Source organism: Sinocyclocheilus anshuiensis, unplaced genomic scaffold (genome assembly GCF_001515605.1).
Source record: "Sinocyclocheilus anshuiensis isolate Anshui unplaced genomic scaffold, SAMN03320099.WGS_v1.1 scaffold152, whole genome shotgun sequence".
NCBI lineage: Eukaryota > Metazoa > Chordata > Actinopteri > Cypriniformes > Cyprinidae > Sinocyclocheilus > Sinocyclocheilus anshuiensis.
In genome coordinates, this window is record NW_015555781.1 from 2,873,719 (window position 1) to 2,887,648 (window position 13,930).

Below are 13,930 nucleotides of genomic sequence, written 5' to 3' on the forward strand. Positions count from 1 at the left end.
TATGTCTTATACACACACACACACACACACACGTATATATATATATATATATATATATATATATATATATATGCACAGAGAGAGAGAGAGAGTGTGTGTATCTTGTAATATATATAGTATATATACATATACATGCATCATACATATATTACTTTTACTCTCTGCACAACTCTGTATACATTGGATTGATTTTAATAACTTTAATGTACTTGAAGTGTGCACCAAATATACATTCCTATAGGAATATACATGTATTGGATTGGGACTCAGTATCGGCAGATACTCAATATTCAATATCTCGGATCGGATCGGGGGCACAAAAAACCTGATCGGGACATCTGTAGGTAAAACGTTACAAAAGGTTTCTATTTCAAATAAATTCTGTTCTTTTGGACTTTCTATACATCAAAAAATATTAAAAATATCAAACTTATGTCAACATTGATGATAATATGAAATGTTGTTTGAGCAGCAATTCAGCATATTAGAATGATTTCTGAAGGATCATGTGACACTGAAAACTGGAGTAATGATGCTGAAAATTCAGCTTTGCATCACAGGAATGAAATACATTTTAAAATATGTTACAATAGAAAACAATTATTTTAAATTATATCAAAATAATGCTGTTTTTGCTGAATTTTTTGATCAGTTAAATCAGCCTTGGTGAGCATTAGAGACTTCTTTCAAAAAACATTAAAACAATTTACCAACCCCAAACTTTTGAATGTTAGTGTATAAATTATGTCTGCAACAATAATGTTATTTACCACTAAATAACCTTCCTTTGATTAAATAATTTAATTAATCACTCAAATTGATTGACAGCTTTATAAACATCACCAGGTCTACATATGTTTTATCCAGTGAAGAATTTGAGGTAGGGAATAGTGCTTCTGAAGAGCAGAGATGGCACTGCATAATGAATGTGTTTACACCGCTTTAAGAGAGGGCTATAATTGGCAGACTTTTGAAAGATAGTCTTTTGAGTCAAAATAAGTCAAAGCTTGACAGGCAACCTGAAAAGATCAGCCGCAGAAAGAAAAAAAAACACAACCCTCTCACCAGGCTTTCATGAATATGCTTTTTGTATGAATTTTCCTGCCAGGGGTTTTATAAATGTACACAACCAATTCCACAGAAAATCTTTGAAAGTCTGAAATTCTGTTTTGTGTGTGTAATACAGATACACACTTTTAAGTTGTGTTATTTATACATCAACAAAGTGTCCATATAGCCAAAAAAAAAAAAAAAAAACGGAAGAGGAAGAAGTATGGCAAACAATCTGGAATCAGGACTCTGTTGTGATATTGTTTTGTTGTGTTTTGGCTTATATAAGACCTGTCCTTTTGTTCAACTGCCTTCTCTCTCGCTTCAGCTTTTTAGAAGGACACTGGATGTATAATAGAATGTGAATATCTTTTTTCTTTCATTTATTTTGTCCATGCTACAGCGTGCTACTCTCAGAAAAGGTCAGAAATGTCTCAGGCACATATCAGGTTTACCGTGAAGATTGTAAGCTGGGCCCCTTAATTTAATTGATGAATTTTAATACTTTTGCGATTCTAACGTCAGTCATTTTAGTGGCCATGGATATTGTTGCTGTACTTTGCATTATAAAAACAAGAGCAAACTCTGTAACCATGGACTATTTTTGTTATTGTTATAAAATTTGGCTATGGCCACAGTACAGTCCACAGTGGCCATTTCAAGTTTTCAGATCAAATCATTCCATCAACATTTTTTTTTTCAGACTTTTCAGACATTTATGCATAGCCCTTAACTTTTTAACATCTGTTGTCACTTTTCACTATCATCTAATGTACCGTATTGACCCGAATATAAGACGATGTTTTTTTCTTGGAAATACATCTGAAAAAACGCAGTCGTCTTATATTCAGGGTCTAGACTTTGACATGTCAATAATACACCCACAACAATAGGTGGCGCCAAATACGCATAAAACGAGTGTGCCATAAAATACGTAATGTAATGCGCGTTGTAAAGATAGCGAGTAAAAACAAAAGAAAAAGAAAACCTTACAGCTGCATGAGTCGTGAATGATGGGACCAAACTCCCTTTGTGATTTTAAAACGTAAGACAGTACCCAGTTTTGAAGACTACAGTAAGATTTAACTTCTACTGTTAATAAGATTTTGGTAGGCTACTATTAGATGGATAACCTAAATGTCCTAATTCATGTTTTGTTTTTTTATGGTATATCAAAAAGTGTATATTTTTTAAATGTGATTGTTGGTACATTTTACCAGTTTTTACCATACTTTCAAAACAAAAAATAAAATAGGAAAAATATGCAATATGAAAATGATTGAAGACAAAATGTGTTCTACTGAGAAAAAACAAGATTTGTTTTTTAAAAAGCCTTTTTCCAAAAGGTATATCTGGAAAAAGGGGGGTCGTCTTATAATCAGGGTCGTCTTATATTCGGGCCAATACGGTACATCAATGCATGTTTTATGTTTTTGCAAGAAATTAAATTACAATTTGCAGTGTTTTCTGCAATTAATAAAAATAAAAATTCCCTCAGTAGATTTGAAAATGTCAGATTCATTGTGATTTCTGGAGTTCACACTGTGTTATTATGTAATTATTACAACGGTCCATGGGCATGACATCTAAGGCGGAGACTAAACCCTTTGAGATGTATTAAGGGGTGCATGCATGCTGTATACTGTATATGCATATATTTGACTAGCAGTGTAGCTGATAAGAGAAGTCACATTTAGCAGAGCTAAACTCTGCTGGATAGTGGCCCTCCAGGATCAGGTCTGGACACCCCTGCATTCGGATGTTATAGGAGTCTAACATACAGTATGTACTTGCCTCTAGTTCCTACAGCGCCCCCTCAGGGTGTGGAGGTCAAGGCCGTGAACTCAACCACAATTGAATTTACTTGGAATCCACCACCTCAGCAGTTCATCAATGGCATTAATCAAGGTTACAAGGTAAACTCAGTTCTCCTGTACTGGTTTCCATTGAGTCCCTGTCATATGCAGAAAATATGATACGTTTTGGGTTGGTCTGTCCCTCAGCTGATGGCGTGGCCTGAACGATCTCCAGAGGATGTTATCATCGTGACCATCACCCCTGATTATCATGGGACACGTCACCTCGGTTACATCAGTGGTCTAAAAAAGTTCACCTGGTACTTGACTTCGGTGCTGTGCTTCACCACACCAGGGAATGGACCCCGCAGTGTCCCCAAACTGGTGCAGACTCATGAGGACAGTAAGTAATTAGACTGTTAGTCCATACTTCATGTCATAAGGATGAATTTCTGTCTCTCACTAAATCATATTATATAATAAAAGTGGTGCTCAGAATCTGATTGATTGGATTTACATAAAATAAGGACCTGTTTTCTGTCTGTCACAAAGCATGTTACAAGCACAATTAAAAATGTAGAAGCAATCACATTGACCCTTGTTCATGAAAAACAAGCAGAAGAAATGTACAAATCATCTGTGAAAAGCATTTGTACTTAAATAGTCACATTTAGTTCAAAAGAACAATTATGTAAAATTGGATTTAGAAATGATTAATGAGTAATGCCTGTTGTGTCTTCGCATCTTTATGACAGGTGCTGTTTTACAGAGAAATTACACAATGACCTATGCTGTTTGACATAAAATGCACAGAAATATATAATCATATTTACAGTATATATAAGGATGTGTGTGTGCATGTGTAATTAAAAAAAAATACACCAGCTTCTCAAAATGGAATCGACCACAGTCATGGATATTTACTGTCACTGTTTACTAATGCAAAACAGAGATGAAACACAAAGTACCTGTTGCATGACCTTTTTAATCCTTGTTTTAATGGAGGCTTCAAAGATAATTAAGTTAAACAGAATAGTTCAGAACAAAATGTTTCTTTCAATTACTGAGAAAGCCAAACCACAAAAAACACAGATATATATTTTAATATATCTAGCTCACTGCCAGCTTTTGGCCTTTACATCAGCATCATGTCAGTGTTCTTGCTCTGAAACTGGGGTAGATTGGGGTGATAAAATACCAAATTACAAAATGTCTAATAAAAGTCACATTAATTAAAGTACTGCTCAAACTTAAGTACAAATACTGCTCTGTGGGTCAAGCCGATATAATTATATCTGTAGGCATCGGTGACACTACAAGTGAGAAATTAGGAGAAATATTTGGTGGGAAAAGAATGAACAAAGAAAAAGCAACAATGTTTGTGTATGTGTCAGGTTTTGATATCATTGGGATCTTTGTTGTGGTTCATTATGAAGGGTCTAAATAATGCTTTATTTCACATGTTTCATAATTAGAGTTTGAATTAGTCTGTGATCAGCGCAATTAGCCTACAGTAGAAAGAGCTTGTTTAGGAACAAAAGGAAGTCTACAACCAGGAAACGTCTTTGTGTTTAGTTCCAGGCCCTGTTGGTCGCTTGAGCTTTACAGAGATTTTGGACACGTCTCTGAGAGTTAGCTGGGAGGAACCTGTGGACAAGAACGGCATCATTTCTGGTGAGTGTTTTTGACCTTTATGCTGTTTTTATTGATATGATACTGTAGAAATAATGGGCAGACATGTCACAATAATAAAGGAAAACACTTATATTTTGCAGCAATAAGTCTGAATGAATTTATTTGCACCAGTATTTGCAAAATTCAGTTTTGGGAATGATGACTTGTTCATTAGATTTCTGGTTGCTGTTAAATGAAATCTAATCTGCCCCCCTCTGTTTAAATATAGCTGAACGTTGCATTAGACAGAGCAGGTGAGCCTGTGAAGGAGCTCCATTTTCATTTGGCAACTCTTGGGTGTTCGTATAGCTTTATTAATGGATACACTTCTATTTAACACTTCATTGAGTATTTGCACAAAGGCAATTATGGCGTCGTTGTTTGCGTTCAGTTGGCAGAAACAATTTTCGCTCCCTGTTGCATAGCTATAAAGGACGCTTTTGTGATTGTGTGTGCGTGTGTGTGTGTGTGTGTGTGTGTGTGTGTGTGTGTGGTTGTGGTTGTCTCTCCGTGTGACTCTGTGTGTGGGCGCAGATGCATGTGTTTTAGTATTCCAGGAGTGCTGTTTACAGTATCCATATTGTGCTGGAATCATTACCACCAGGAACGAAAAACACAAACAGATCAAAATAAAAGAAATGTTAACCATGATCAAAAGATCTGTAAGCATGAGTTGACATTCCAGCCTAAGACAAGAACATGAGCCTGTTAAGAACAATTCCAGGTCATAAAATCAAGAGAAAAAATAAGAAGATTTTGCTTTTAAAACTTTTTTTTTTAGGACCATTAATATTGTTGTATTGTGAAATTATTTTAAAGAGAATTAAGCACATTTTCCACTAAGTTATCATTACTGAAATAAATAAATTAATTAACTGCATAAATAAAAAAAATTAAAAAAAACAGTTATTTATAATATTTCGCAACATTTCTGTTTTAACTTTTTTTTATAAAGCAAATAAATGCAGTCTCGAGCATAAGAGATATGATTTTATTTTATAATACTGTAAAAATGAGAACCTAATAAAAATCTTTGAGAATAATGAAAATTCGAAAATAAATAATGGCAATGCGAAGACATTACTGTGAATAAATAGTAAGTAAAATATTTCTACAGTGACCAAAAATGGCTGAACCTTTAATGTCATGAAAATAACGTCACAATGCAAATCATCTTAAAATTAAGTCTTAAAAAATACATGGGTTTATTTTCTGTATTTCTTGTAAGTTTCTTTTTTTTTCTTTCTTTCTTTGTTTTGGCATGAAATATGACCAGAACAACACATTTTCATGAGAGTCACTCATGACATCTCAATAATGCAGAGAAAGAATTAGATGTGGACTAACGAGGCAGCAGTAGACTGATACTGGACATAGATTAAGCCGAGTGAGTTGCAGAATGGCTCTGGATGTAGATTGAGAGTATGGAGACGAATGAGATCAGACATACATTAGACTAAATAGCGCCTGTCTATATCAATGTACACAGCATTGTTGCTCTTTGAATGTTGCCTAGGCCTGCTCTCCCAGCGCAAAGCTTGATTTATGAGCGCCTCAATGGAAAAGGACATTCAGCGATTGGAAACAGTGCTGACTCTGGGAGAAATTACTCCCAATAAACAGCAAATTACATAGGATCTCTGCTGGCTATTAGTCTCAGTTAGATGAGGGTTAGGGGGCAGGGCCCTGGGTCTAGACAACTCTACAGCACTTCCCCATTTCACCCACCTTGTTTGTTAAAGAGAGATTGTTTATTTCAAGTTCAAGACCTCAGAAAAATTCCTCCTCTGGTCTGGTGAGTTGTCATCCCAGGTTGAACTTGGACGAGACGCCCCAAATTGACCCATTCCCACAGGTTTTGAGCTGTAAAGTGAAGTAAACTCAAATTACTTTTCAAGTTTCAATGAATGTGATGGTGCTTTGCAGGTTACCTGGTGTCCTGGGAAGCTCAGGGGAAGAACCAATCGCAAGTGGCGCGTACTTTGGCCAACACCACGTTAGACTACAAGGTCACTGGCCTGACGTCCCTCACTACGTACACGCTAGAAGTGGCAGCTATGACGGAGGCGGGCGTAGGAACTGTAACTTCCTCCACCATTTCATCTGGAGTGCCACCAGGTCTGTTGTAGCTTTTGAACATAGACAATTAAAAATAAAACCTGCATTACAGGAGTTACTCTTCCTTATTTCTGCATGAATATTGTACACTAGCAATATAAGAATGATGTTCTTTTAAGCTGGTCTTTTTTGCTCAGCAACTGCGAAGTTGTTGCCCATGCGCTGCCATAAATCAAATGTGGCACTGAAGGAGAAATATTCATTTGCACCGGATTTAAAGCAGGCTTTCTCTCACTGAAAGAAGGCGAATGCTGAACTGGCTGAATGCCGAGCCAAAACCATAATGCCTGCTGATAAATTGCATATTGTGAGACATTAGGGAAACAGACGTCTACATATCTCAGTGGGGATTTCAGGCAGATGTGAGACTATCGTTTGTTATTTGATTTAATTCCAGTGTAATTTCATCAAAGGTTTCTCGAACCAAATGAGACTTTTTATCTCTGCACTTCAAATGAATCGCAAATATCTTCTTTTTTTTTTTTTTTTGACTCAGTCCCTCGTGCAACATGGATCTACACAGTGTTATTAAAAATATTCCGGTCAAGATTTCAAAATGTGTAGTGTTATTGACTTTAGAAGGCATGCTTGTGGATGTTTTGTGGTTATTGATTGTTGTGATGTGTGGATGTTGTTTAGAAGTGACTTTTAACTTTTGCTTCGTTTCGGTTTCACGCAGAACTTCCCGGGCCTCCATCAAATTTGGTTATTTCCAAGATCAGTTCACGATCTGCTACGCTGAAGTTCCGTGCAGGGGATGATGGGAAGACGACCATCTCCAAGTGGATCGTTGAGGGGCAGGTGAGTCATATTTCAGTTCTTCTTTATCCGATCATTATCCGCCTACCAACTGAAGCTGTACATCCTCATAGTGCTCCCTGATGAGTCTTCACCAGCAAATAAAAACATTTTACATGATAATGAAACGTCCCTGCAGTGTTGAGTCAAGTACTTATGATGATTTGTGTAGGCTTTGTCTCCTAATCCTGGGAATGTGCATTCCAGTTATTTTGACAGCTTGATGGATAAATCAGTCGAGTTCTGGAGGATTTAAGGTGGGACAGTGAGGCAAAAAATGTCTGTGCTATTTTTATTTAAATATTTTTTTTAAATGGCTGTTGCACTGTACTGCATTCTCACAAAAAATGAAATGAGTTCTTCTTATCTTGTTGACTTTGTCGATCAACAAGATTTTCGGCTGTTGAAATGTGTCTAAAAAAAATAAATAAAATAAAATAGTTATTGAGTGGGACTGGAGCAAAAAATATCTGCAATATTTTTATTTGTACAGTAGGTCACTGAACAAAATTTTGACTGTTGTATCTTGTCTCGTTAAAAATAATTAATTCATAAATAAGTAAATAAATAAATAAACAAGCAAACTAATCAAGTTCTGAAGGATTTAAAGTGGGACAGTGGAGCAAAACATACCTGTTATTTATAATATTTTGCAACTGTTTTAAAAACATTGAAAACCCCGAAACTTAGAATGTTTTTTTAATAATACTGTAAAAATGAGAATCTAGTGAAAATTGATCTTTGAGGATTATGAAAATTAGATCAAAAAGGATGGCAATGAGAAGACATTACTGTAAATAAATAGTGAGTAGAATATTTCTACAATGTCCAAAAATGGCTGAACCAACAATTGTCATGTAAATAATGTCAAAACTAAGTCTTAAAAATACATGGGTTTAGTTTATGTATGCAAAATATCATTTATTTTCTTTTTCATTTCTTTGTTTTGGCTTGAAATGTGACCAGAACAACACATTTTCATGAGAGTCACTCATGACATCTCAATAATGCAGAGAAAGAATTAGATGTGGACTAACGAGGCAGCAGTAGATTGATACTAGACATAGATTAAGCCGAGTGAGTTGCGGAACGGCGCTGGATGTAGATCGAGAGTTTGGAGACGAATGAGATCAGACATACATTAGACTAAATAGCGCCTGTCTATATCAATGTACACAGCATTGTTGCTCTTTGAATGTTGCCTAGGCCTGCTCTCCCAGCGCAAAGCTTGATTTATGAGCGCCTCAATGGAAAAGGACATTCAGCGATTGGAAACAGTGCTGACTCTGGGAGAAAATACTCCCAATAAACAGCAAATTACATAGGATCTCTGCTGGCTATTAGTCTCAGTTAGATGAGGGTTAGGGGGCAGGGCCCTGGGTCTAGACAACTCTACAGCACTTCCCCATTTCACCCACCTTGTTTGTTAAAGAGAGATTGTTTATTTCAAGTTCAAGACCTCAGAAAAATTCCTCAAATTGACCCGTTCCCACGGGTTTTGAGCTGTAAAGTGTGTGAAACTCAAATGACTTTTCAAGTTTTAATGAATGTGATGGTGTTTTGCAGGTTACCTGGTGTCCTGGGAAGCTCAGGGGAAGAACCAATCGCAAGTGGCGCGTACTTTGGCCAACACCACGTTAGACTACAAGGTCACTGGCCTGACGTCCCTCACTACGTACACGCTAGAAGTGGCAGCTATGACGGAGGCGGGCGTAGGAACTGTAACTTCCTCCACCATTTCATCTGGAGTGCCACCAGGTCTGTTGTAGCTTTTGAACATAGACAATTAAAAATAAAACCTGCATTACAGGAGCTCCTCTTCCTTATTTCTGCATGAATATTGTACACAAGCAATATAAGAATGAGTGATGATCTTTTATGCTGGTCTTTTTTTGCTCAGAAACTGCGAAGTTGGTGCCTGTGCGCTACCATAAATCAAATGTGGCACTGAAGGAGAAATATTAATTTGCACCGGCTTTAGCGCAGGCTTTCTCTCACTGAAAGAAGGCAAATGCTGAACTGGCTGAACGCCAAGCCAAAACCATAATGCCTGCTGATAAATTGCATATTGTGAGACATTAGGGAAACAGACGTCTACATATCTCAGTGGGGATTTCAGGCAGATGTGAGACTATCGTTTGTTATTTGATTTAATTCCAGTGTAATTTCATCAAAGGTTTCTCGAACCAAATGAGACTTTTTATCTCTGCACTTCAAATGAATCGCAAATATCTTCTTTTTTTTTTTTTTTTGACTCAGTCCCTCGTGCAACATGGATCTACACAGTGTTATTAAAAATATTCCAGCCATGATTTCAAAATGTTGAGTGGTGTTTGCTTTAGAAGGCATGCTTGTGAATGTTTTGTGGTTATTGATTGCTGTGATGTTAACTTTTAACTTTTGCTTCATTCCGGTTTCACGCAGAACTTCCCGGGCCTCCATCAAATTTGGTTATTTCCAAGATCAGTTCACGATCTGCTACGCTGAAGTTCCGTGCAGGGGATGATGGGAAGACGACCATCTCCAAGTGGATCGTTGAGGGGCAGGTGAGTCATATTTCAGTTCTTCTTTATCCGATCATTATCCGCCTACCAACTGAAGCTGTACATCCTCATAGTGCTCCCTGATGAGTCTTCACCAGCAAATAAAAACATTTTACATGATAATGAAACGTCCCTGCAGTGTTGAGCAAAGTACTTATGATGATTTGTGCAGGCTTTGTCTCCTAATCCTAGGAATGTGCATTTCAACTTTTTTGACAGCTTGAGTTCTTGAGGATTTAAGGTGGGACAGTGAAGCAAAAACTACCTGTGCTATTTTTATTTGACAGTGGACAATGAACAACATTTTTTGGCTGTCGCATGGTGTCTCACAAGAAAAGAATGAATTAATTAATGAATAAATAAAATTACAATTAGCTAAGTTCTTCTTTAATTCTGATTTGTCGATCAACAAGATTTTTGGCTGTTGTCTCACAAAACGAAAAAAAATAAAATAAAATAATTTCTTGAGTATTCAGAGTGAGAGCAAAAAATATCTGCGCTGCTTTTATTTGTCAATCAGTGTACACCACACAATGGTTTTTGGCTGTTGTATCATGTTTAATGAAACAAATCTAAAATAAAATAAAATAAAATAAAATAAACCAGCTGAGTTCTTGAGGATTCAAAGTGGGACAGTGGAGCAAAAAAAAAAAAAAAGTGCTATTTTTATTTGTACAGTAGGTCACCAAACAAGATTTTTGACTGTTCGTAAATAAAGAAACAAACTAGTCAATTTCTTGAGGATTTAAGTTGGGACAGTGGAGCAAAAAATATTTTTTATTTGTTGGTCAATGTACATCGAACAACAGTTTTGGTGTTTGTTTTGTGTCTCACAATAAATAAAAAATGCATGAATGAATGAATGAATAAAAATGGAAAATGCTAACTCAAAATCTCACTTTGATTCAGCCGATCTGCTCATCAGTTTAGTATAAGCTTAAGGTTACACAGTGCTCATTTAGTAGCTGTCATCACAGGGCTTTAAAAACAGCCTGCATGCAGACTTATCACACATACTCGATTCACTTCCACTCAGCACTTCCATTTCAACCTGAATAACAGCAAGTTCCAGTTGTGATTGCCCTCCACGGCTCAGAGATGTATTGAGAGTACATCCTCACCCTTTCCACATCGCCTGTGACTTTTGCAAAAGTGATGACAGATTGAAACACATGACTGACTCCTAATTTGTAATCGACGTCAACTCTCTGAACTTGACGGCGCCGGCCCGGAGCTAGCAAAAGGAAGCATCTGCTTTTCATGTGGCGGCACTTAAATTCCAGAGTTGATTGAGGCCGGGCTATCTGCCGCTGCAGAAATCTGTCACCGAGTGAGAGAGAGCCCCTGCATACGCACCAGTTATGAAATACAACGGCAGTCTCCAGCATAAGGTGCCACGCGTCCAACATCTATCACGTTGGCATAAATGCTTACCGCATACAGTACACTCCACTGGTCATAGTAAATCTTCCTGAGTGCTATGAGCTTTGATTGGTTTAGACTTGGCTCGCACAATGTGTTTGAAATGGGGCAGTGGCTGGCACTGTCCTGGACTCAATTGAAAAAGCTTTAACCTCTCTCCACTCTGCATTCCTGCTGAAGGCCCGTTCCCTACAAAACACTCTAAGAGGCTTTGGCCTGTGACGTACCGGGTATAATAAAGTGCAGTGTGGGGATTTTTCTTCTCCTTCTTTCATTTACTTCGCTGCTTGGACTCTGCACTCGACAAACACTGAGAGATATCGTTCTCAAAACGGTGGTGAAAAATGGCTCTTTCAAGATGTTTGGAAATGCCGTGGCAGATTAATGTCCAGGTAGTCTCATGTAGCCAGACTACTTCCATAAAGTCCACTGCTTATTCTGGTGAAGAATCACCCATCTGACTGATACATAAAATGACTAACCGCTTTTACTTTGTGACATTTTTATGACGTAAATCTCATTTACCGACTAAGTCTTTAACATTTTTTATAGAATTTGCAGTGCTTTTTGTAGCAGCCCTGGAACTTATAAACATGATTTTTGTGTCCTGGTGATAAATGAGTGAATATTGATTTGCAATTTTCATCAGATTTCGAAATCTTTTTCGAAATCTATTTATAGGACTGTCAAAATCAATGTACAAACTGAAAATATTTATAGGATATGTTTAATGCAGTAATTTTTTTTTAAATATTTAATTGGAAGATATTTATTGTGAAAAACAAACACATTTGAAATGAACTGAAAATCTTACTCTTCAGGTTTATTTCCCTATCATCACTCTATTAGTGTGTAGAAAAAATGATACAAAGTGAACACCTTCCAGAGAATGTTCTAATCATTTGTTTTGGGTTTAGTACAATGACAGTACTAAATACACTCTCTCCCACCTTCAATACCACGACTGAGGTGCCCTTGAGCAAGGCACCGAACCCCCAACTGCTCCATACAGTACTTTACAGTTTAAAATAATAATAATATCTAAATAATGATAGAAATAATACCAAAATAACTGGCTTATATATTTATTATTTTTCTAAGACCATAAATGTGAAGAGTAAGACTTTCAATTTATTTAAGATGTGTTTGCTTTTCACAATAAATACAGTTTTAAAAAACATATTTAATGCATATTTTATGTTAGTACATTAACTTTTACCCTTAACATTTGTATGAATGGGTCTGTTTTAGAGAAAATAATACAAATGCCTTCATGTTTTAATATATCCCTCACAAGAGGATCATCATATGTAGGGGTTGTTGGTATTGTTGGCACTGATTGTAACAGCAGGGCTCTCTGTCTTCAGGTGGGCAGTATCGGGGAAGAGGAAGAGTGGAAGGTGTTGTACGTGAGAGAGAATGACCCTGAAGCTCAGGTGCTGGAGGTGCCCAATCTCACCCCGTTCACACACTACAGGTCAGTGCTGTTTCTCTACAAACACACATTAACTGCATTAACACAGAAATTGCCATGTAAACAGCATTTTCATTTACTTTAATCTGAATAAATTCACATTTGAAGTGAGCCTAATCAAATTAAGACATGTAGATTATTCCAATTACAGTTGCATTACTGAAGACACGTATACAGCTTAATCAGATTATGATCCTGTGCCTGCATAAACAAATCGAGCGGTTCACAGTTCAAGTCAGCACACTATGGCAATGTTTTTGCTTTTGTATTTATGCCTCTGATCTTGTTATTTTCGGCTTCTTTCCCTGAGGATTCCGTCAATTCATTCCTTTCTTCTTTCTTGTTCTTTCTGATCTTGACGTCTTTGTCTTATGCTGAAAAAAGACAATTGAACTTAGATGTGCTACAGAATTGCTGAGACATAGTGTGTGCATTAAATCTATTTACACACAGAAAACACTTTATTTTATGCATGGACTTCAGAAATCACTACACACTGGAAGTTCTGCGAGTGACAGTCGCATCTGAATGATCACTCTGTGTGTGTACAGAATACAACACGGTGAAAAATCACTCCAGAACTTGCGATGGTTGACATAGTGATAACCATAGCTACAATATAGCATATGGCATCTTGTGGATGTAAGTAACAAACATGGATGCCAACTGTTTAACCTGTTTGGTGTTGTTTCTGCCAAAAGAAATAATAGATGCTAGAGACTTATTAAAGGGGTCATATGATGCTTTTTTAAAGATCATTATTTTGTGTATTTGGTGTAACAGAATATGTTGACATGCTTTAATGTTCAAAAAACACATTATTTTTCAAATACTGTACATTATTGTAGGTCCTCTATGCCCCGCCTTTCTGAAACACTTCGTTTTCTACAAAGTCCCTCCTTCCGACAAGTGCAGTCTGCTCTGATTGGCCAGCTGACCCAGTGCATTGTGATTGGCCGAACACCGCAAGCACTCGGAAATGTAACGCGCCTTACCATAATCGCAAGCTTCATCTTTCAAAATAAATGTAAAGACAGAGCCCGAAAGGGGAACAG

The 13,930-nt window shown here is 36.9% G+C and overlaps 1 protein-coding gene across 1 annotated transcript in view; it reads left to right on the forward strand.

Moving 5' to 3' along the window:
• LOC107674633 (protein sidekick-1-like) overlaps window positions 1–13,930 on the forward strand; it is a 370,868-nt gene that overhangs the window by 301,031 nt on the left and 55,907 nt on the right. Inside the window, exons 18-23 of the mRNA XM_016468661.1 lie at window positions 2,851–2,966; window positions 3,054–3,249; window positions 4,422–4,520; window positions 6,447–6,638; window positions 7,318–7,439; window positions 12,769–12,878. Of these exons, the coding sequence (XP_016324147.1) occupies window positions 2,851–2,966; window positions 3,054–3,249; window positions 4,422–4,520; window positions 6,447–6,638; window positions 7,318–7,439; window positions 12,769–12,878 (835 nt within the window). The remainder of the gene's footprint in view (window positions 1–2,850; window positions 2,967–3,053; window positions 3,250–4,421; window positions 4,521–6,446; window positions 6,639–7,317; window positions 7,440–12,768; window positions 12,879–13,930) is intronic.